Source organism: Procambarus clarkii, chromosome 22, assembly GCF_040958095.1.
Source record: "Procambarus clarkii isolate CNS0578487 chromosome 22, FALCON_Pclarkii_2.0, whole genome shotgun sequence".
Lineage (NCBI taxonomy): Eukaryota > Metazoa > Arthropoda > Malacostraca > Decapoda > Cambaridae > Procambarus > Procambarus clarkii.
Window position 1 is genome coordinate 38,881,473 of NC_091171.1, and position 25,383 is coordinate 38,906,855.

General features: G+C 40.1%; 1 protein-coding gene across 1 annotated transcript in view; it reads left to right on the top strand.

Annotated features, from left to right (window-relative positions):
• The window catches only part of LOC123760392 (potassium voltage-gated channel subfamily KQT member 1), a 95,128-nt gene extending 70,309 nt beyond the window's left edge, over positions 1 to 24,819 (top strand). The window contains exons 7-14 of the mRNA XM_069328865.1: positions 88 to 297; positions 4,918 to 4,947; positions 7,580 to 7,712; positions 8,829 to 8,990; positions 11,500 to 11,632; positions 14,719 to 14,875; positions 18,346 to 18,468; positions 22,402 to 24,819. Of these exons, the coding sequence (XP_069184966.1) occupies positions 88 to 297; positions 4,918 to 4,947; positions 7,580 to 7,712; positions 8,829 to 8,990; positions 11,500 to 11,632; positions 14,719 to 14,875; positions 18,346 to 18,468; positions 22,402 to 22,506 (1,053 nt within the window). The 3' untranslated portion in view covers positions 22,507 to 24,819. The remainder of the gene's footprint in view (positions 1 to 87; positions 298 to 4,917; positions 4,948 to 7,579; positions 7,713 to 8,828; positions 8,991 to 11,499; positions 11,633 to 14,718; positions 14,876 to 18,345; positions 18,469 to 22,401) is intronic.
• Positions 24,820 to 25,383: the final 564 nt, after the last annotated feature.

The window sequence follows — 25,383 nt, forward strand, 5'->3', positions numbered from 1 at the left end:
CTCTGGCTCTTTGGTCCCGCCTCTCAACCGTCAATCAGTCGTGTGTGTGTGTTATGGGTGAAATAACACGGCTTTGTTCTTCGGCAGGGAATCTTGGGCTCCGGGTTCGCCCTCAAAGTACAACAGAAACAGCGTCAGAAGCATTTTAACCGCCAGATCCCAGCAGCCGCCATGTTGATCCAGTGTCTATGGCGCTGCTATGCCGCAGATAAGCATTTCAATTCCACTGCGACCTGGAAGATCCACTTGAAAGACCCGAACGCCAACAGCAACTCTCAGTCCACTCCTCTCAGCAAGGTATGTTCTCCTCTATACATTTCTTGAACATGGTTCTATTTTATAGAAAGTATAAAGCATTTAAATCTATCTCGGTATGGTTCGATAGAGAATTTTGAGTCAGTTTCGGACCTGACCAACTTGCATTAATGTTAGCAGTGTAATTTTGATTACACTGGAATTACAATATTATTCTTGACTTCCTATATCATTATTACCTGTAATAAGATTATTACCTATAACTCTAGCAAGTTTCACTTGTGTGTAGTGACCCGGAACGCAAGTTCGATCCTATTGCATTGCTCCAAAAATATGTGCTCATCGATACAATACGATACTGTGAGTTCATTGTGCAACCCGTTCTCGCACTTGCCTATAGTCAATATTGGCTTATTTAATAAGTGCTTATGTGACATACTAATTGATTGTAAATATTTTAGTTTACCTTGAAAAGCATCATAGAAAACACCGACCTCACCTAACCTTCTTAGTATGTTAAGACATGCATCTTATTGCTTCTTAATTACAATTATTACTTAACCTATACCGTTGATAGTTTAAGTAATAATTGTAAATAAGAAGCAATAAGATGCTTATCTTAACATACTAAGAAGGTTAGGTGAGGTCGGTGTTTTCTATGATGCTTTTCAAGGTAAACTAAAATATTTACAATCAATTAGCATGTCACATATGCACTTATTAAATAAGCCAATATTGACTATAAGCAAGTGCGAGAACGGGTTGCATTGTGTATGAATACCGTACACAACTGTTCGTTAACCCTTGCGTATAGTGACTATACATGTATCAGTCATGTATACACTGGTAACGTACGGTAGGTATGAATTAATTCGTGATGGATATTTCCTATTGCAATTTGAATGGAAATTTGTTTTGTTTATATACTCAGAACATCATCAATAATGCCATACATATGAATTATTCATACATATGAATTATTCATACATATGAATTATTCATACATATGAATTATTCATACATATGAATTATTCATACATATGAATTATTCATACATATGAATTATTCATACATATGAATTATTCATACATATGAATTATTTATACATATGAATTATTTATACATATGAATTATTTATAAATATTTAATTATAAATATATATTTTATAGTGTTTAGAAATTAATGGCTGTTTACATGTCAATTTTTTTACATTTTTTAAATTTTAGCATTTAAATTTGTGAGAAATACATTAGGAGCTATGATGTGGAATCGAACTTATGGACTGGAAACTCCCAGGCAAACTCTCTAGACCACTACACCACGACATGGTCAAAGGCATTGCAACGTGCAATTATTTTCTTACTGATTAATCACATTAACGTGATTTCGTTGTGAATTTAAATTTGAAGTATTTATCTAAATATTTAAATTATATAATATTTTTCTTCCATACATTGAATATTATGTAATAATCTGCAGTGTTTTCAGTCGTATATGAATGGTCCCCAAGCCAATATGCAACCGAAAACTCCTCACCCATGAAGGATTCGAACCCAGATAGCCAAGGCTCTACGAACCTCAGCGTATCAAGTACTATACCCACTATACCACGACTGACTGTACAAAAATGTTGCAAGTCGTGAGACTTTTACCCAACACCCGACAGCACTCGATGGTCAATTTTAGGGTACAGATATTTCATCAAATCAGTCGAGTGTTGGGTAAAAGTCTCACGACTTCCAACCGTTTTGTACTTTGTTGTGGTCTAGTTGCTATAGTACTAGATACACTAGGGGTTCATAGAGCCATGACTGTCTGGGTTCGAATCCTTCAGAGGGTGAGGATGTTCGGTTATATTAAACAAATTAAAAAAAGACTCTTTCATAGGTATATTACCAGCTTGGAAAGAGACCTTCTTAAAAGGTTACAAAATTAAAGCACTTTTGCTGTCAGAAAAATATATGAGTCTCCCCAATAGACGTCAATTCTAATGTCTTCCCCTCTTCTTGAATCACTAATTTTAACATGCAAAGTCTATAAGCATATATGTTAATCCAGAATTCTCTGGGATTTATACGTAATCTTTATCATACATCATTCATATTGCTTTGCTTGTCAGAATGTTGGGCAGATATAATTAAAAGTAAATTTCCTGATGCTTTTTAGAACTGTTTTGTTAAAAGCACAACATTAATGTTTATGGCATTTGTTGCTTGGGAAATGTGACTATATAAATGCATGATGTTTATTCATATTTTAATCACAGCAGAGTATTTACACTTTGTTTTCATTTGCTTTGTACTATTATTTTCTGCGCTGGCCCACTCTCCTGGGGCCAGATTCACGAAAGCACTTACGCAAGCACTTACGCAAGCACTTACGCAAGCACTTACGAACCTGTACATCTTTCCTCAATCTTTGACGGCTTTTGGTTACATTTATTAAACAGTTTACAAGCATGAACACTTGCCAATCAACTGTTGTTATTGTTATAAACAGCCTCCTGGTGCTTCGGAGCTCATTAACTGTTAAATAATTGTAAACAAAGCCGCCAAAGATTGAGAAAAGATGTACAGGTTCGTAAGTGCTTGCGTAAGTGCTTTCGTGAATCTGGCCCTTTGTCCTTAGACAAGATCCTGTTGACGCCCTGTTTACATGCTTGAGCCCTCACGAGAGAGCGCGCCCGGGACGCCCCCAGCGACGTTCCTTGGAACTATGGTGACTCTTCCCGCTGGGTCTGATTGGTGCCAACTGACTAGGCACTATAGCACTATAGCAATGGCACTATAGCACTATAACAGTGGGCACGGCACGTGTTAGGGGTGAGGTCTGGCGCCTTAAGACTATGCCTGTAATCTACTAGATTTGACAAATGAACAAATCCACAAGGGCCGTGATGAGGGTTCGAACCTACGTCCGAAAGGATCCCACAGACGCTGCCTTAATCGACTAGATTTGTTACTAGATTTGATACATTGTACTAGATTTCTGTACTAGATTTGTTGCATTTGGAATTCTTTGTTTAGATATAATAATAATAATAATAATAATAATTTTTATTTAGGTAAAGGTACATACATAAAGAGATTTTACAAAGTTTGTTGGCTTTATAGATAGAGCTAGTACATACAATGCTATTGGGATTCGATTTGTATCCGGCCTTAAAGTTGTGGATGGAGGTGGCTTCTACAACCTCTTCTGCTTTCGATACATTCCATTTGCTGTCCAGTCCTTCAATACTCGAGTATTTCCTTAAATTTGTTTACTCATTTTGCGTTTCCAGCTTTCTTCTATGTTCTTTTGTTCTATTTCATCGCACTTTAAAGAGACTATCCTTGTCAATTATGTCTAGACCCCCCTTAATATCTTGCATATAGCGATCATGTCTCCGTGTTTTCCTTGTCTTCTCAAGCTTTGTGAGATGGTGCGTGGGATCCACTAGAGAACATTTAGTCCAGCCCAGAATGACAAAATTTATTTACATAAAACTCAAATCCGTTATTGGCGTAATTTGACATCACAGTTGTAACACTGTACTGAGCACTGTATCACAACACCCGAATGCCATCTGGTGGAGCGCCACCAGCTGGCTAGTTAGGTTAGGGCACTCTTTAGTACGACAGTTTCTGGACGTTGGGAACGTGTTGTTAGAACGGACTGAAGATTAGCTTTCTGAATAGTACCCTTGGCGGTTTCTGTCCTGCCGCTCCACGTCTTCCCCTCTCCACCTCCTCTGTCTCCATAGTGGACGGGACTTCTCTGTCTCCATAGTGGACGGGACTTCTCTGTCTCCAAAGTGGACGGGACTTCTGTCAACATATTGGACGGGACTTCTCTGTCTCCATAGTGGACTTGAATGATTATTTATCATGTTTCAGAGCCTCGCTAGTACCACTAAGACTAGAGGGTATAGAGGAATGTCTTCCTGCTTGGACTTGAAGGCGCCAAACCTTAAAAAAAAAACTCAGACCAGGAGTACGTCAAACATCTTAGCAACACCTTACGAAACCTCTGCATCATTCCTCGAGCGTGGCGTCTTCGTATACATTCACTACACAGTTTATGAGTTTAGGAGCGTCAAAACCCCATTGTTATTATTGGTATCAACAACCTCGTAATGTTCGTATCTCGTAAACTGTTTGATAAATGTAAACAAAGTCTGCCATGCTCGAGGAAAGATGTAGATGTTTCGTATCGTAAGCAATACTTGGTGACTCTTGACCCAAGGGTCGGTATATAGGATCTTGTCTTACAAGGAACAAAAGACTAATCCTCTTGGAAAAGCGCTTTTTTTCATATTCACTCAAAAGCCTGATTTTTTTTTCGTTGATTTCATTTGTTTTATAATGTGCATAAAACTGGTATGAGTTTTATTTAAATAAAACACATTGAATTACAATGCATCCCATACCAATGATCGCTAATTTTGCATCTCCAAATTGTATAATAATTATGCCAGACAATAACTAAAAAAAAATGTTATGTTCTTTCTCTTTGAACTATATACAAAAGATACATTTCTACTATTTTTGACTTGTAGACATTAAAATAAACTCTTTTAGAACTTATGCTTGTGCGGCTAAATTGGTTGAGCATATCTGACTAATACTTTATTGCTAATGTCAATGTTCAATACTGTAGTATGTTGGTTCACTTTTGCAGGAGAGTTCTCTGAATACACCACTAAGCAAGGTGAAGTATCGTACTGACTTTACACACCATATAGCAACCCTTTTATATCTGTTCGTTAATTTGACACACTTTTGCCTTGTGCAATATATATATACACATTTCTTTTTAAAATTACATAGGCAGTGTATCACAGACATTTGTTTGTAATAAATGCAGTGTTCAAAGCCCTTTTCTTTTTCAATAACACAGCTTATTGTGTATATGTAGTACGAATTGTGTATATGTAGTACGAATTGTGTAAGAACATGTATAATTGGCAAGCTGAAACAATTATGTGATTGTATTAAATCTGCCAAATGTATCTATTCTTAGTACTGGGTGAATGTATCGTGAATGTGGACACCGGTATCATTACAGTTAGTTTGTTGTATAAGTGTACTGTGGTTGTATTTTATTGTAAAACTGCAGCTGTATGCATGTGCATGGATATATATAGGAGTGTGGATTTATTTCAACCATAAACACACACACATATATAGGAACATGTGTCTCTGGCATACCATTAATGTGTAGTGAACTGACTGACAGGCACCGCAGTTGTTCCCGTTCCACACCTGCTAGACACCACAGCTGTTACTGCTTCACATCTTCCAGATGCTATAACTGTTCCTGTTGCATACGTGCTAGACTCTACAATTGCTCCAAACCTGTCAGACACCACAATTGTTCCTGCTCCACACACGCCAGACACCACAACACTCCCTCCACACACACACACACACACACACACCAGACACCACAACACTCCCTCCTCCACACACACACACACACCAGACACCACAACACTCCCTCCACACACACACACACACACACACACCAGACACCACAACACTCCCTCCACACACACACACACACACACACCAGACACCACAACACTCCCTCCTCCACACACACACACACCAGACACCACAACACTCCCTGCTCCACACATACACCAAACACCACAACACTCCCTCCTCCACACACACACCAGACACCACAACACTCCCTCCTCCACACACACACACACCAGACACCACAACACTCCCTCCTCCACACACACACACACCAGACACCACAACACTCCCTCCTCCACACACACACACCAGACACCACAACACACCTGCTCCATCCATGCAATATAGGGCGTTTTCTTGCATTCGTAACACTGTGAAATAATTCCTAGTCTTGCAAGCGTGTGATGTTGACCACCATCCAGTCACTTGCATGCTGACCCTGCAAAAAAAAATAAAAAGTGAAAATGTACGTATATGTTGTTCAACATTATTCTGTTTACATGCATTTTAGTGATTTTATTTTTCCCTGCCACATTGTTCTTGCAAATATCATATACAACTAACATCTTAACCCAACGTTATTTATGATGTGATTATTTTAACGTCATTTTGTATTTTTGTGAGTTTTTTTCGTATGGAAATAATTTTGTATTTTTTTTTTCGTATGGAAGAAGATGTGCACGGAGAGTAGTGCACTACTTTGGGAAGCACGGGGGAGTAGTGCACTACTTTGGGAAGCACGGGGGAGTAGTGCACTACTTTGGGAAGCACGGGGGAGTAGTGCACTACTTTGGGAAGCACTAAGAGCATAGTGTCCTGGAGAGAGCTCTACTCTGGCACCAGGCTGGTGTGGCCTCACAGTGCCACGACTAAGTGCCGTGTCACATGATCATGCCGTGCCAGGAAGACAGGAGCAGAGCTCATAGCACGCCACGTACATGAGGACATAAGAATTAAAAAAAAAAAACTTGCGAGGGGGCCTATACGAAGCAGCTTCAATTTATATCCATCCAAATTCATATATATATATTTCTAAGCTAAGCTTGAAATTATGCCAATCATTTCCCCCCTTTCTCCGAACCTTCCTCCCCCCCCTCTCTCTCCCCTTTCTCAGAAAATTGACTTAGAATCATTGAAACAATTGTATGGGTCTCTCGCATAATATATGTATTGCAATCAGTAAAATTCTAGGGGAAACACATCAAATATTTCACACTGGACTCAATAAAAGTCGTTTGGGGGGTCTTTATAAATTTCCCCTGCAAATTTGGGTGATTCTAGACACAAGCGAATTGCCTCCTCCTATTGGACAGATAGACAGACAGACAGACATTCTCTTGTATATGTGTGAAGTACACACTTGTCTGCATCGCAAAAGTAATATTTAATGTATATTGATGAGCTTTAATGTATATTAACCAGCAAAGACCTCTTGTTTTGTTGTTTACAAACGTTTTAATACTTTTTTTGGCATGTTTTGAAGCTCGTGTGTGTGTCAACTGCATGTTTTCTTTCGGTTGGTGGATAATCCCATAGAGGAACACTTTATTGCATTTTCTTGAACTTCATTCAATAATAACGTATTCTTCTTAGAATTGCCATCTAGGTGGTCATTCAGTACGACTGCTGTCTTCATTTTAATACCATGTCTATTTTCAACTTTCCACATCTTGACAAACAAATCTCCTCACGTCCTTGTTTAGATATTAACAATCAAATATTGTTAATTGAAAAAGAAGCAAAACTTACTTAATAAATATAATAAAAAATTGTGTGTGTGTGTAAAGTGCCATTTTTCACTGGAGATTATGACCGTATTGTCTCCTGTCGACTTTAAGTGTCCATGTTTCCTCTAGATGGCGAAGAGGGCAAGTGTATTGCGGAGAAGAAAATCCAAAAGCAAGATGGATGTTTCGTCGGCCCCAGAGTGCTCGAGCAGAAGAGACAGCGAAGGTGACATGGTCTTCTACGTTGAGGAGCCTAGGGCAGGTTTGTGATATCTTAAGGAAACACAGACAAAATATGCATATTGTGTTTAGAAAATGAAGAGAGATTATATAGAGAAAAGGGGGGATAGATAAGGTGATGGTATGAGAGAGAGAGACAGACAGAGAGAGAGAGAGAGAGAGAGACAGACAGAGAGACAGAGAGAGAGAGAGAGACAGAGAGACAGAGAGAGAGACAGAGAGAGAGAGAGAGAGAGTTGTAGCCTCATAGTGAACAGGTGTGATAGATAATCTTGATGTTTTACACTCACATATATACTGTATATACATATATATGTGTGGTTGTTTATGTGCCTTATCTTATTAGTGATGCCTCATGTGTACATGTCTTATGTTGTTTGTTCATGTACTCAATGTTATCATGTCATTATCAACCATGAGCTGTGTTTATTTAAGGATTTACTCCCGTTAATAAGTATAACAAAACAATTACTCAAACCATCTACTCAAGCAGCAGTTTTACAGCACTTTTAGACCTAGTAAATACTTTTATTTAGTTGCAATTCCTCATCACACTTTACTCGTTGAAAATCAAATTTGTACTAATTCATAAAAAAATAAAACAATTACACAGACAACTTTTGGACAAGAGTGTCTGTATCTCAGTTTTGGCAACCACCATTATGCAATATGTGTTCATGTAAGCTCAAGTAGTGCTTGTTTAGCTGTTGTCGAGCCAACACAGAGTAGCTCAGATGCCTTCCATGTCTCAAGCCTTGTGTTTAACCCCACACTTTAAAAAAAACACAAAAAAAAACAGAGTCGTGAGAGCCTTGTGTGTTGTCGCAGCTCGAACCTGTAACACAGTTTGTCATGTCCGTGTTGCAAGGCTTCCACCACACACCCGAGGCCTCCCTCACTTCCCCCCCTCATTCGTCCTCACTGGGGGTGGTAGAAGTAGAGATAACCAAGTGAACAACACTTCAGAATCTGTCAACTTTTTGCCCCTTGGGGGAGAGTCATAAGGAGAGGTTACAAGGGGCGTAGTGGATTAGGGGGGGAAAGGTGTGTGTGTAGGCACGGGCGTGCTGGTGTGGCGTAGTGTAGCGGCAGCGTGTATTGATGTGGTGTGGTGGTGTCATCTGTTGCATGGGTGTAGAGGAGGTGGCGCGACGCTGGTCGTCCATGGCTCGCCTGAAGGGCATGTTAGGCTGCGTCTCGCCCATCAATGAAATACCCGTGGCACCGCCCACCACTACCCACCTGGGCAACCCTGGGCGAGCCAGGGGCCTCTCTAGGTCCCGCAGCTACGAGTGTACGGGTAAGTTGTGTCTTAGAACAGTAATTCTGACCGTATAAAGAAGGACAGAAAATGATCAGAATATTCTCTTGCCACTGTCTAAAATAAGTCTTGTCATACTTGGTATTTAATGTATATCACTTTTAGTACAGCAAATTAATTCTGCTCAGTATATATGCATCTGGACAATAGCCCGATTTTGTTTTTAATATATTTTATATGAAGCTAAATATAGTGTTTTATAAAGCTAAATGTAACTTATGATGTTTAAATGCAGTTTATATGTGGCTAAAAGTAACTTATTTGATGCTAAATATAGCTTATATGTGGCTAAAAGTAGCTTATTTGATGCTAAATATAGCTTATATGAGGCAACATATAGCTTATGTGAGGTTAAATGTAGCTTATGAGGCTAAATATAGCTTACGTGAAGCTACATTTATGAGGCTAAATATAGCTTACATGAGGAAACATATAGCTTATATGAGGCTAAATGTAACTTATATGAGGTTACATATATCTTATGTGAGGTTATATATAGCTTATTTAGGCTACTTATAGCGTACATGAGGCAAAACGTAGCTTATGTGACGCTACATATAGGTTACATAAGACTAAATGTAACTTATGAAGCTTCATATAGCTTATATGAGATTAAATGTAGCTTATGAGGCTAAATGTATTATATATATATATATATATATATATATATATATATATATATATATATATATATATATGATGCTAAATATAGCTTATGTAATCTAAATGTAGCTTAAATTATGCTAAATTTACCTTATTTGATGCTAAATTTAGCTAAATATAAGAGTAAACGTAGCTTATATTAGGCCAAATGTAGCTTAAATGATGCTAAAGGTAGCTTATACGATGCAAAAATATAGCTTATATGATGCTAATTGTAGCTTATATGATGGTAAATGCCGCTTATATGATGCTAAATATAGCATGTATCCTATTTTCAGTCCTACTTTTGGCAGTCTGTGCTTGTAAACACTAGAATCTAATGCCAGCATCTGTTAAGAAATTAGATGATAGTATTTCAGCCAAGTGATCAGTGATGTTTTGCCTTGCAATACAACTTAATATATATAAGTTGAATATTATCATTGAGATTGATTTCAGCTCGATAAAATGTAAACAAATACAGAATACAGTATATAATAATACTGTATTTTATTCATAATATATATATATATATATATATATATATATATATATATATATATATATATATATATATATATATATATATATATATATATATATATATATATCAAGGAACATGTTACAGTGATTATGTAGTAAGTACAGTATTTATATATTATATGAAACCATTAAATTATGTATATGTATATATTGTTTTGTTAATAAATCTCACGCATAAATACAGAGCAAAGGAATATATATTCCTGGTTCTATAATAATTCCTATTATAGGAATATATATATATAGAATATATATATTCAAGGGAAAGTTTAGGTGCTTGCAGTCCATCGTAATTACTAATCACACTGACGCTGTAAATACTAAAAAGATAATTAACGTTATTATTTGCATTAATAATGTGCAGTTCTGTATTTCATTAAAGCTTAATAGGTTATACTTTATTTTGGTTACGTCATTCGTAGCGTTTCAGAGGTGAGATCCAATTTTTGTGTACCTTTAAACATTTTTATAATACAGTGTATATAAAATATGTTTCGTTATATCTGAGAGCCTGGATATTAAATATTAAAAGAATGCTAAATAAATTCCTCCCCCCCCCCCACTTTTTTGTCTAGTTTTAGGCCCTATCCAAAAATGATTTTACTACAGTAATTTGTTCGACTTTTTTTTGTATATATATATATTTGGTCATCGACAAATTACAATTAGTATTTTTCTGTAATGCTTTTATATATATATATATATATATATATATATATATATATATATATATATATATATATATATATATATATATATATATATATATATATGTTTGTTACGTTCTCAAAGGTTTTTGTTTTAACTATTTTTTGAGTGTTTGTGTGTGTGCTTATTCAACAATTACTCATCAACAGCTTTGCGATGATTGCATCATATATTATCTTTTTTTTTTAATTTTGTTTCAAAACAGCGATCACAAAAATTATATTTCTATTCAAAATTATAATGAATCAATACTGATTATTATTTACTTGTCTCAACAACTGAACAAAGAGCTAACATCACTTTTCTGAAGACCATAGACCCTTGTTAGAAGTGAAGAGAAATTATTGATTGATAATCTAAGCCTGAGCCAACATCCAAATTCACAACATTTAAACAACTGGCAAATAAATTAGAAATTTAGGGATCAATTTTAGAATACAATTATCAACAAAAAATTAGCCAAAATCAGCCAACCTACAAAAAAAAAAAGTTTTGTTGACTCTTTTCTTTTTAATCTGTTAAGAATATATATTATGTGATATTTAGTGGCCCGGAGAAGGAGGTAATTACACAGCTCATTCTTCCTTACTAACAGCTGGAACGCCTAGCCGAAGCCGTCGGGAAGGAGGACCAAGGACTTCGGCGTTACATAGTCAAGCCTCCTCCGTCACCGAAGTAGCCTCCGATGACATTGATCTCGACAATGACGAACCTCAGGGCTTTACCTCGTAAGTTGTTGAAGTCTGAATACCTCGTAAACTTCATTCGATACTCCTTGCCTGAATTAATGCTAAGAGAAACTTTTTTTTTTGCATTTTTTTCGAATACGTCATAATTTTTAGTGCCAGATTATTTTTTTTCAGGAAGGTCACAATAGTTTTATCTATATAGAGTAAATATTTTCCAACTCGTCCTCCAGAAATGATAGTACATTTAGCAGCTGTTAAAAACATACAACGTTAAAAGGTAAGAACGCACATAAATGGACTGTTTTATATAAATAGCATTCACAATGGCACTTCAGATGGGACGCTAAAAAGTTGAACAGTAGCTACACAACCTAACCTAATCTCATTTGCCCTAAATAACCGATCCTAGAACTAATATATGCCATCTTAGATATTTGTACCGTATTAGGCGTAGGAAGGAGTAGGTGTTGTTGACACCTGTTTTTCTCGTGACTCCCTGCAAAGTTGATAGTAGAAATCATCAACTTTTATGGATCCAACAGTGCATTTCCTTACGTTTGACCACAAGTTGCTGTACGTTCTCACACTTTTGGACGACATGGTGCAATTTTCACTAAACTCAGCATAAACTATCATGATTAGGCTTTTATATTTCAATAATTAGGCTTTATATATATATATATATATATATATATATATATATATATATATATATATATATATATATATATATATATATATCATCACCAGAATAGTTAAACTTATGATGTCTTACTCTTGAGGACATTTTGGTATACACAAGACATGTGACACGAGGTGCCTGTGACACCTAGCTCCTGTCACACAAGGCTTTTGTGTCAACAGACTCCTGTGACACCAGACTCCCGTGACACAAGGCTTCATTGACACCAAACTCTAGTGACACAAGGCTCCTAGGACACAAGGTGCAAGTGACACGAAGCTTCTGTAACATCGAATTCCAGTGACAACAAACTCCTGTAACACTAGGCTTGTGTGACACAAGGCCCCTGTGACACCAGGTTCTCGTGACAACAGACTCCTGTGACTTACAATGTTTGGCCCCCGGGTAGTTAAGAGTATTACATTAACTTATCCCTGGGATAAGAGGGATAATTAATGACAAATTTCCATCTCCCGTGCAGGGAAGTGTGTCTCGCTCAGAATGTGCGATGAATGAATCCTTAAATGTCTTTTACTCTATATTTCCGACTTGCTGCTCCCGGTACAGTCTGGGATTTTGTCACGGATTCCCTCATCCCAGCCTTCCCACACACATCCCAGCCTTCCCACACACATCCCAGCCTTCCCACACACATCCCAGCCTTCCCACTCACATCCCAGCCTTCCCACACACATCCCAACCTTCCCACACACATCCCAGCCTTCCCACACACATCCCAGCCTTCCCACTCACATCCCAGCCTTCCCACACACATCCCAGCCTTCCCACACACACATCCCAGCCTTCCCACCCACATCCCAGCCTTCCCACACACATCCCAGCCTTCCCACCCACGTCCCAGCCTTCCCACACACATCCCAGCCTTCCCACACACATCCCAGCCTTCCCACACACACATCCCAGCCTTCCCACCCACATCCCAGCCTTCCCACACACATCCCAGCCTTCCCACTCACATCCCAGCCTTCCCACGCACATCCCAGCCTTCCCACACACACATCCCAGCCTTCCCACCCACATCCCAGCCTTCTCACACACATCCCAGCCTTCCCACACACATCCCAGCCTTCCCACACACACATCCCAGCCTTCCCACCCACATCCCAGCCTTCTCACACACATCCTAGCCTTCCCACCCACATCCCAGCCTTCTCACACACATCCCAGCCTTCCCACACACATCCCAGCCTTCTCACACACATCCCAACCTTCCCACACACATCCCAGCCTTCCCACACACACATCCCAGCCTTCCCACTCACATCCCAGCCTTCCCACCCACATCCCAGCCTTCCCACTCACATCCCAGCCTTCCCACACACACATCCCAGCCTTCCCACACACATCCCAGCCTTCCCACTCACATCCCAGCCTTCCCACACACACATCCCAGCCTTCCCACCCACATCCCAGCCTTCTCACACACATCCCAGCCTTCCCACTCACATCCCAGCCTTCCCACCCACATCCCAGCCTTCTCACACACATCCCAGCCTTCCCACTCACATCCCAGCCTTCCCACACACATCCCAGCCTTCCCACTCACAGCCTTAAGTGCCTCACTAGATAAGTTTCGATAAGAAAATACTGTATATATTTCCCGATCCTTCTTAAGAAGTTTTCTGCTTTATATATCTTTAAATATATGTCTTATATATATATCTTTAAATATTTTTATCTCTTATATAGATATGTTAAATATATCTCTTATATATCTCTTCCCTTGTCCCCTTATATTATTTTTTTTTTTTTTTTTTTTTTTTTTTTGAGATATATACAAGAGTTGTTACATTCTTGTACAGCCACTAGTACGCGTAGCGTTTCGGGCAAGTCCTTAATCCTATGGTCCCTGGAATACGATCCCCTGCCGCGAAGAATCGTTTTTTCATCCAAGTACACATTTTACTGTTGCGTTAAACAGAGGCTACAGTTAAGGAATTGCGCCCAGTAAATCCTCCCCGGCCAGGATACGATTAGGATTATCCCCAAACAATGAATCACAATTTTTCTTACTTCCATTGTCAACTAATTTCCGCATGTTTGTATCCAAGAAAGCATCCAAATCTGTGTTATTTTACGTATAACTCTGTCTTTATAGCCAAAATGCATGAGAAAACTCTTTTGACCCCCTGAAGGATTCGAATGGTTCGAATCCTTCAGGGGTTCGCTGAAGGATTCAGGAAATTTTCGGATCCTTATATATATCAGATATATCCTTATGTGTGTGTACTTTAAGGGTGTACATTTCAACTCAGTACACAACTCAATGTACGTTTCCCATATTTGTCATTTTGACCATCTTTGTCTCGAAGGCACGAAGCACAATTCATTCTTCCTTGATGAATGTTCTTTATGCCAAAGTTGGCGCCCGCACCTCTCTTGCATGTTAATATCTCACACACTGCAGGGCTCTCCTCCGCAGACTGACTGAGGCTCACCGCAACGCCATCAGGGCCATCAGAAAGATCAAGTATTTCGTGGCAAGGCGGAAATTCCAACAAGCCAGAAAGCCCTATGACGTGAGAGACGTTATTGAACAATACAGCCAGGGGCACCTCAACATGATGGTCAGAATTAAGGTGAGTGCCTTTGACGTTTTGTCACATGCAAAATGCCTTATTTTCGGAAGTTAATTTCAAGGGACGGGGAAGTGGAGGGGGGGAAAATTGTCATTGTCAGAGGGAAAATGTTTCTCACGCATGTCATAATACGTATATTCTATAAATTTACAAATCCCGAGGTGGGAACGAGAGGTATGTACATTCGAGTGTATGTGCTCGTACTGTAGGCTGGACGCACTCTGTGAAACCATTGTATTGTTTTTCTAAGTTAGTGTACAGTCTCTCCTGAGCTCCCGGGTCGTTTTCTCTGATACCCGCTGTGGTGTAAGAGAGAACGAAGGCGCTACAAGGGTGTCTAATAATAATAATAATGTTTGTTTACTAGAAGGTACAATGAGTATGTGAGAGTACAAAAGTTTGTTATTTTTACATTCTTGCAAAACCACTAACACGCATAGTGTTGTGGGCAGATAAAGATAATACAATTATCTTTACCTGAATTTGTCTCAGGGCCATTATGTCTCTATAGTGGTCTTGATGAAGACAAGAAGCCGGCGGTTTGTCCAAGGTTCCCTCCTACCCCCGCATTTGTCCTGATGATTTTATCGAACTGAATCATGAATTGCAGAGTTTTGACATTTAGTGTTGTTGTGTAATGTTTTTAAAAGTTAGGCTAATTATATAATTACAGATTACTAGAATGATTTCACTTTGGCTTGCTGACAAGTTATTTTTTTCCCACCGACTGGTTCTTGCTCTTCAGGACAACGCTTCTTTGTAGTGCGTTTCTTATTTGTGCCGGACGACGCTAACTGTATCTTGCCCGCACCTTTCACGACCACTGGAGGGGCTTGATGTTTAAGGAACGCCCGGATTCTGACTTTGGTGCTCAGTGTTTTCCCTTGTGGTTTCCTTCCTAAGGTCACTTTCCTTTGTACTCACCTAGTTGTGCTTGCGAGGGTTGAGCTCTGGCTCTTTGGTCAGCAGTGGTATCCGTGTGGAGTTATTACCGTGTGTGGGATCTGCAAGCTGGTCACCCCGGATCACTCCCACGGTTATGGTGAGTTGAAGATGGTGAGTTGCCTCATGTTGGTGCCTGACTTGGGTATTCTCCAGCTGTGTTCTCTTCTGTAAACCTTCCCCCCCTCCTTTAACTGTTTGTGGGATAGTTCATCTCTGGCATCTACGTGTGTCCCTGTGGCCTGGGACTCGGTTCCAGGTAGGCCTTCTTCTCTGCTTGTAGGCCTCCTCCTTCCCTGCTGGTAGGCCTCCTCCTTCCCTGCTGGTAGGCCTCCTCCTTCCCTGCTGGTAGGCCTCCTCCTTCCTTCCTGCCGTGTGGGGCTCCTTATCCATCCAGGGGTTTCTTCGGGTGCTTGCTCGTGTTTTTTCCTGAGGCGGTTATCCTCCTTGCTGCTTCACTTATCTCTTATTCTTCATTTCACGTAAACTTTCCCGTTTCCTCTACGTCCCCCATTTTTAGGGGTGATTTTCCCCCCCGTAGTGAAGAGGCTGAGGAGCAACCAAAGGGGCCTTGCTCAGGATCTGGTGGTTCAATAAAATGAAATGCTACTTCCTTGAACCGGTCCTTCGGTTATTCCCCTTCCTCTCGTCTGTTCTGGTAGCCGGTGCTGCTGCCTGGTAGCAATCGTGGTAGCGGCTAGTTGTTAACCTGTAATTACCTAAAGCGCGTCTGGGAACTTCCAGTGCATAGGTTCGAACTCTCATCGAGGCTCCTGTGGATTTAAACCACTGGCAAAGTTGCCTGTCACAATTCCCTGAACCGAAGAACCAGCTGAGAAAGAAACGTTTCATTGATCAGTTTTTATTTCTCATTTGCGTCATCATGAGAAACATATTCATTTCAAACCTTTCAAACATAGTCATTTCAACCTTTTCAAACTTTAGTTCACCAACAAGCATCTTCAACTGTAACGCGAGAAGTCACAAGTTTCCCGTTGTCAGTCGTCATTCATTAGTTACCTGTTGCGAGTCGTCATTCATTAGCTTTCCGTTAACTTGGAAAGTTCATTCAGTAAACCTATTACAGTTTTTCCTCCCTACTTTTCTCATTCTCGTAGCCTATTTCCATTGTTAGTATTTCCTCTGTTCTCTGTTTACATCGTCGTTTGTACGTCAATTCTCCTCTCATTTTACACAGCTGTGTGAACTTGTGTTTTCTGAGAAGTACGAGCCCCTGATCTATGTGTACAATATGCAGGAAAGCCACCATAATAGTGTGTCTGAAACAACTATGCCAACCCACACAAATGAAATGAAAGTGAGGTCAGAGGATCGTTGGCTTGTTTCAGGTGTAGGCTAGACGTATGAGTTTGCGTGGCGACGATGAGTCACAATGACGTGGCTGAAGATATGATGACCAAACTACTCATCAGAAGATGAGGAGACGACGACGTTTCGGTTCGTCCTGGATTATAATTACTTTCTTCTCTTACCTGCTCCTCCTGTTACAGTCAGTGGTGATATACTTTCAATCACAGAGTTAACTTAGTGTTAATGCACTCACCCAAATATTCACCTTGAACTTCATCAATCAATCTAATATTCATCAACCAATCAATCACTCTCAAACAAACTCTCTCAAACGGAGGCCCAGTCTCCGTGGTGTAGTGGTAAAACACTCTTTGTCAAGGGTTCGTATCCTGGCCGGGGAGGATTTACTGGGCGCAAATCCTTAACTGTAGCCTCTGTTTAACTCAACAGTAAAATGAGTACTTGGTTGTAACAACGATTCTTCGCGGAGGGGATCGTATTCCAGGGACCTGCCCGAAACGCTACGCGTACTAGTGGCTGTACAAGAATGTAACAACTCTTGTATATATCTCAAAAAAAAAAAAACTTATTCATGCCCGTGCCACTTCTTAAGTGGCTCATCAATCAATAACTCTCCCTCACACATGACTTGATAATGGTCAAGGACTGATCGAAACGTCGTCGTATCTCTATCTTCTGATTGGTCGTCAGTTTGGATGGAGCTGCCTCCTGGTGGCCAATTGGCTTCTTGGAGACTGTAACTTCTTCAATTTCATTACACATGTGTCGGTTTATATGTGTGCGTGGGGGTCATATGTGTGGATTCCTATGTATGTGGGATGGGTTTCATAGGCACAGTAATAAATATCTGTCATTTTTGCTATCTGGAACGATATATATGTCTCAGTTGTGTCGTATACCTGACTATTGTCACATATGTGTAGTTATCATTAGGACTGTAAGGAAAATGTACGCATCTGGTTTGCAAGGAACAAATCCACAAGGGCCGTGACGAGGATTCGAACCTGCGTCCAGGAGCATCCCAGACACTGCCTTAATCGACTGAGCTACGGCAGGGATGCTCCCGGTCGCAGGTTCAAATCCTCGTCACGGCCCTTGTGGATTTGTTCATTTGATGCATCACGTTATTGTGATCTCTGTGTGTGTAGTTTGCAATTTTCAGTTGAAAACATCAGCATAATCTTTTATTTCTTCAGGAACTTCAACGTCGGCTTGATCAGACTTTGGGCAAGCCTGGAAGCTATTTAAGTGGTATAGACAAGTCTGGCAACGTTAAGCCTATGACCATCGGGGCGAGGCTCTATAGAGTTGAACAACAGGTAAATATTCTCCCAAGTTACATATCCCGACCGTCCAAGTGGTTGGGCACCATTCCTTCCCCGCCGTCCCATCCCAAATCCTTATCCTGACCCCTTCCAAGTGCTATATAGTCATAATGGCTTGGCGCTTTTCCCCTGACAATTCCCTCCCTCTCTCCAAGTTACATATATATTGTTTAAGTCTAATTTTAGCCTAATTATATTATAATACTGGCAATGTATACATTAAATGATGTCTTATTATTTTCACAAATGCTGTCACTATTTTCACATTCCCTTCTCACCATTTGACTATCGTCAAATCATCCCATTCTCCTGTTTAGAGAGTAGTTTTTGTAACTATGTGCACCATAGTACAAAGATTGACTTTACAGGCGATGAGTCACAATAACGGGGCTAAAGTAAGTTGACCAGACCACACACTAGAAGGTGAAGGGACGACGACGTTTCGGTCCGTCCTGGACCATTCTCAAGTCGATTGTGAATCGACTTGAGAATGGTCCAGGACGGACCGAAACGTCGTCGTCCCTTCACCTTCTAGTGTGTGTGGTCTGGTCAAGATTGACGTTCTAAGTAATTAGATAGTAGAACTTTGTATTATTCACTTTATAAGGGTTTCGAAAAAAATGAAGCTAAAAACTAACTCAAATATTCGTAGGCCTAGTAAAGCACATATTTGTACTATATTAGGCCTTAGCTATCGTGTATTAGGCCTTGGAAGGTTAGGTTAGTTTAGTTTATCTTTGCAACATAAATACAAAATCTTTGACGGTTTGTTCAAATTCAATAGTGCCGATTTCTACTTTCTAATCGCGTCGTACGTCGGTGTATATACTATGGTCCTCATCGTTACTATTTAGCAGGCATCCTTCAGTCTAAAGACTATGGAGTCGCGCCCTGACAGGGCGCAAAGCCTGGGTAGGTAGCTATGGAGGAGAAGCTGTTACACATGCAGCAGGTCCCCCCTCTCCACGTTGCTGACATTATCCAATAGAAAGGCAAATGCCAATACACATGGTTCCAGCAACGTCGCAAGAGCTGCCAGAACGAGGTCGAAGTCAACAACGAACTGCCTTAGAGGCTCCAACTCCTGATTTTTCCTCGAGGTTGACTCCTGAAGCCTTTCCCAAAAAAAGGGTATGGCCGCAAGACAGCGGAGGTTTATAATCAGGGTTTTCCTTCCCATCGTTACTATAAGTACTAACAAAACAGGAGGATGGGCTGGTCAAAATTGAAAAATAGTTTGTTTTTTGCCTAAACAGAAGGCGTCGGTATTACAGTATTGAAAGTGAGAGGACAGGGAGATTTTTATGCTGTGCTGTCTTTAATTTCTGAAAGTAAACTATTCAGTCTGTCCCTGAAGCAAGCCTCCAGCTCTTCACTGGACGTGCTGTCAAGTGAAGAAGAAGAAGAAGAAGATGCAATGTTGCTCTGCAACTGGCCTGCAGCTTTGAAGAAATAATTGTATCAGTGGTAACCAAGGTTGCATATGGCAACAGTGGGGTGACATGAAGATATTGGGAGTAGGTATTTACAATCTCTCACTACACAACAGAAGGCCTAATAAGAAAAAATATGACAACTCTAACGAGACCATCCTGAAGGCTGAGGAAAATGCAGTTACTCTTGCCAGGGAAACGAGACCAAAGGACAGACGATACATCCCAGGAAATCACGTTTAAACAAAAATTCAATTAAAACAAAGAAACCCCAAAAGGGGTCACAGCAAAGCCTGAAGGAAACGTGTGATTGCAATCCTTCAGCTGCTTAAGTGACCTCATAACTTATCTTGTCGGGGACAGGCAGACTGTGTTTATTAATTCATTAATGTTGAGCCTAACGTTCTAAATAGGTTAGGTTTATATCGAGATCACCCCAAGGTCGAACTACTGACTCTCCCCAGGATGCTAATCATAACAGTTGCCTGACTTGCGGGTACCTGTTTACTGCTTGATGCTTGTTATCTTGAGAGGTTATCTTGAGATGATTTCGAGGCTTAGTGTCCCCGCGGCCCGGTCCTCGACCAGGCCTCCACCCCCAGGAAGCAGCCCGTAGCAGCTGTCTAACTCCCAGGTACCTACTTACTGCTAGGTAACAGAACATCAGGGCTCATAACAGAACATAAGGGCTCCATTAAGGAACATATAATCTCTTCCCACAACCAGACCATCACCAGAGAAGTCTTAACAAACAACACAGAAATCATCGGTAGATACAGCGATAGCAGGCGGCTTGACATCTGCAAGGCACTTCACATCAAGAAGTCAACACCAGCAGTCAACAGCCAATTAATGCACAACTATATTCTACCCACTTCAAGACTCCATACCAATATAGAAGCATCAAGAGGAAGTATGGGCCAATAGGCCCTTTGCAGTTACTTCCATTCTTCCCTTTCATCTATACCAATTGAACCGTGTTCTGTCTTGTGTTGAAAGTTTGTTTACCTCATCCTCGTAGGCTGGTGGATAGCGCGCAGGACTCGTAATTCTGTGGCGCGGGTTCGATTCCCGCACGAGGCAGAAACAAATGGCCAAAGTTTCTTTCACCCTATGCCCCTGTTACCTAGCAGTAAATAGGTACCTGAGTATTAGTCAGCTGTCACGGGCTGCTTCCTGGGGGTGGAGGCCTGGTCGAGGACCGGGCCGCGGGGACACTAAAGCCCCGAAATCATCTCAAGATAACCTCAAGATCCAAAACTGTTGTAACATATCACCTCACCCAAATATGAGTATATAAGACAAAAGCTGTCTTATATATATATATATATATATATATATATATATATATATATATATATATATATATATATATATATATATATATATATATATATAAAATCACAGATAACACCCTTTGTGTCAGTTTCACTCAGGACATCACAAAATCCTCTGCATTCTTCTATGACGGTGAGTCCTTCCTCTAGCACAACACTCAAGGCTCCTTTCCTGTGTGCCCTTCTGAGGTACTCACGCCAGCGAGTCCTCTTTTCCATCAATTCACAAGCCATTCCTCCGCAGTATTATCACAGTGTCTAAACACTATCATCACGCTAGCTGGCTTCCTTTTAAGGCTTAGCTAAAAACATGCTTTAACCTAGAGGACTGACAGACGTTCACTCCGTCTACGAACTTGGCCACCCTGGGATACGTCGTTCCAACTCCAATAGCTCGCTGGCTACCACAGACAGGTCACTGCCTTTAACATTGTGATCCTGAGGCCTGCTCTTGCTGGCCACTCTTGGTGGACTGCCTTCCGCCCTCCAACGTATCTCTCACCTACATCACCACTGAAAGGAAAGAAAGTCAGATAGTACGAAGGAAACTACACCTGTTTAAGTGAGACCTCAGCCTTCCAATAGTGAACACAGAAAATGGGGTCAGATGTGGTCGATAGATGGCTTTATCGTCGTCACATCATCTCTTTTGTTTGTATTGGGAACACTGATGTCAAATATACAATGTGGGTTGTCTTTTGATCATCAGTTATAATTTGGTCTCGTCTTTTGTCTTTGTTTGACTTTTATGTTGGCATAAAGAGTCAGGAGCGCTCTTTGAATAATATAATTGAATGTCCCTTCTTTATTTCTCATAATCTATGTGATCCCTGATGAATTGATCTTTGTCATCAGTTCATCACCTCTGTCTGTTTAACTGATCCCTGTCATGTCTTCAACACCTGTGTCTATTTAGCTGGTCCCTTATTATTTGTTCACATCTCCAGTTGCCTTTCTGATACGATTGTTTCATAATCGATTTGATGTAATTTGACATTATCATAAACTACTTACTTATTAAATGAACCAATCCACAAGGGCCGTGACGAGGATTCGAACGGCTCTTGTGGATTTGTTCATTTCATGCATCACGCTATTGTGATTGTTGTGTACTTACTTATTTATCGGGTTTACTGATATTAACTACTTGTCCACAGCTGGTGCTCCTTGACAAGAAACTGGACCAGATGCTGTTTGTGTGTAATGCCTTGGCCCAGAAGAGCCAGCAGCCTGAGCTCCGGAATAACGATGACCACGTATAGTGATGCCAGTCCATCCTGTGTTACAGGTCCTGTAGTAACTGTACATATTCTAGCCAATTTGTTATTTTGGGTTTTTTTGCTTAGAAAAAGGACTCGCCACGTAAACGCTTTAGTAATTGAGATTGAGATCTACTAGAGAGCTTCGATCACCTGATCTTTCACAGTTATGGATTCTTCAGTATATATAAGAGGTAATAAATATATTTATTTTTTATTGTAGAATATTGATGGAAAAATGGAAATTGGATTAGTTTTATTGTGGTATTTGATTGGTAATTTGTCAAGATTTGTGTTTTAAATCTTTGAGATTTGGGAAATATGATTGATCAAGTTAGAAAATACTAAAGGTTGTTACCCGGAAAGGAAGGAATTGTGTAACTGTCAAAATCTTCACTGTGGGATGTGAGTTCATAGATTACATTTTTCAAGGAAATAAATAGCAGTGATATTTTTTCTGAGTTCTCCATAAATTGTACTGATGTAGGATAACTGAAATTCAGTATTGAAGTTTGAAATGTGAATCGGGTATTAATATTGTAGGTGTATAGTTAAGTCAAAGTCAAAAAAAGTAATATTTTTGTATTGTAAACTTTACGGTACGATCATAAGGCTATATAGATATGCCATTCAAACATATTGGCCAGATAAGCCAACTAATTTTTGTACAGCCTGTCCTAATTCATTCTAGTTCAACACCGGTTGAATTCATTCTAGTTCAACATTCTAGTTAAAATGTTTTAAATCAAGTATTAGAACAGTGTAAAACATAGGTAAATATGCTCTAAAGGAACACTAATTAAGCATAATTATTTTGTCTATATAATTAACAAATTATACAGACATCCTTCAAACTTTATCTAATCTTAAGTGAATTTCTGTCAGCTGGAGTACAATACTTATTATCATCTTATCTATCCTCCTCAAAAAAAAAGTAATTATTATTAAAAAAATACATAAATCACATCACTGATTGAAGAAATTAATGACAATCCATCTCGAGAATATTATTATTGTAACACAGAGATGAATGTTAGCTCTGGTGTAATGGTGAGCACATTTGTGAGAGCACCTGACTCAATCCTGCACAGCACTGAATGATTCCTTCATTCTGACCAACACACTTGGCTTGAATTGAGGAAATGAGTGTAGAACGGCCGGCAGATTTATTTATTTATTTATTTATTTATTTATTTATTTATTTATTTATTTATTTATTTATTTATTTATTTATATACAAGAAGGTACATTGGGTTAGAGAGAATACATAGCACAGTATTTGCAATCTTGTAAAGACACTACTACGCGCAGCGTTTCGGGCAGGTCCAGATTATCTGAAAGGGGGTACACAGGGCACTGAAAACCTAACAGGGGCACTGAATAACGTAACAGAGCACTAGAGAAGGCAACAGGGCATTGAATAACGTAACAGAGCACTAGAGAAGGCAACAGGGGCACTGAATAACGTAACAGAGCACTAGAGAAGGCAACAGGGCATTGAATAACGTAACAGAGCACTAGAGAAGGCAACAGGGCACTGAATAACGTAACAGAGCACTAGAGAAGGTAACAGGGCATTGAATAACGTAACAGGGCACTGGATAAGGTAACAGGGCATTGAATAACGTAACAGAGCACTAGAGAAGGCAACAGGGCATTGAATAACATAACAGAGCACTAGAGAAGGCAACAGGGGCACTGAATAACATAACAGAGCACTAGAGAAGGCAACAGGGCATTGAATAACGTAACAGGGCACTAGAGAAGGTAACGGGGCATATAATAACAAAACCACTTCATGTACCTAGTCCTGAAACCTAAATCTCAACAAAGCCTAGAAAATTATTCTTTTAGTTATTATAATTAAATTAGCATTAGATAATTAATTACATAATATAATTCATTTTTGGTGTATTATTTATTAGATTAAGTGATTAAAGTTTGAGTGGATTTAAGTAGGAGCTGCCTCGTATGGGCCAATAAGAGCTGCCTCGTATGGGCCAATAAGAGCTGCCTCGTATGGGCCAATAAGAGCTGCCTCGTATGGGCCAATAAGAGCTGCCTCGTATGGGCCAATAAGAGCTGCCTCGTATGGGCCAATAAGAGCTGCCTCGTATGGACCAATAAAAGCTATACAGATGGTGAGTCACAATAACGTGTCTGAAATATGTTGGCCAGACCACACACTAGAAAGTGAAGGGACGACGACGTTTCGGTCCGTCCTGGACCATTTCGACGACGAAACGTCGTCGTCCCTTCACTTTCTAGTGTGTGGTCTGGCTAATAAGAGCTGCCTCGTATGGACCAGTAAGAGCTGCCTTGTATGGACCAATAAGAGCTGCCTCGTATGGACCAATAAGAGCTGCCTCGTATGGACCAGTAAGAGCTGCCTCGTATGGACCAATAGGAGCTGCCTCGTATGGACCAATAAGAGCTGCCTCGTATGGACCAATAAGAGCTGCCTCGTATGGACCAATAAGAGCTGCCTCGTATGGACCAATAAGAGCTGCCTCGTATGGACCAATAAGAGCTGCCTCGTATGGACCAGTAAGAGCTGCCTCGTATGGACCAATAAGAGCTGCCTCGTATGGACCAATAAGAGCTGCCTCGTATGGACCAATAAGAGCTGCCTCGTATGGACCAATAAGAGCTGCCTCGTATGGACCAATAAGAGCTGCCTCGTATGGACCAGTAAGAGCTGCCTCGTATGGACCAATAAGAGCTGCCTCGTATGGACCAATAAGAGCTGCCTCGTATGGACCAATAAGAGCTGCCTCGTATGGACCAATAAGAGCTGCCTCGTATGGACCAGTAAGAGCTGCCTCGTATGGACCAATAAGAGCTGCCTCGTATGGACCAATAAGAGCTGCCTCGTATGGA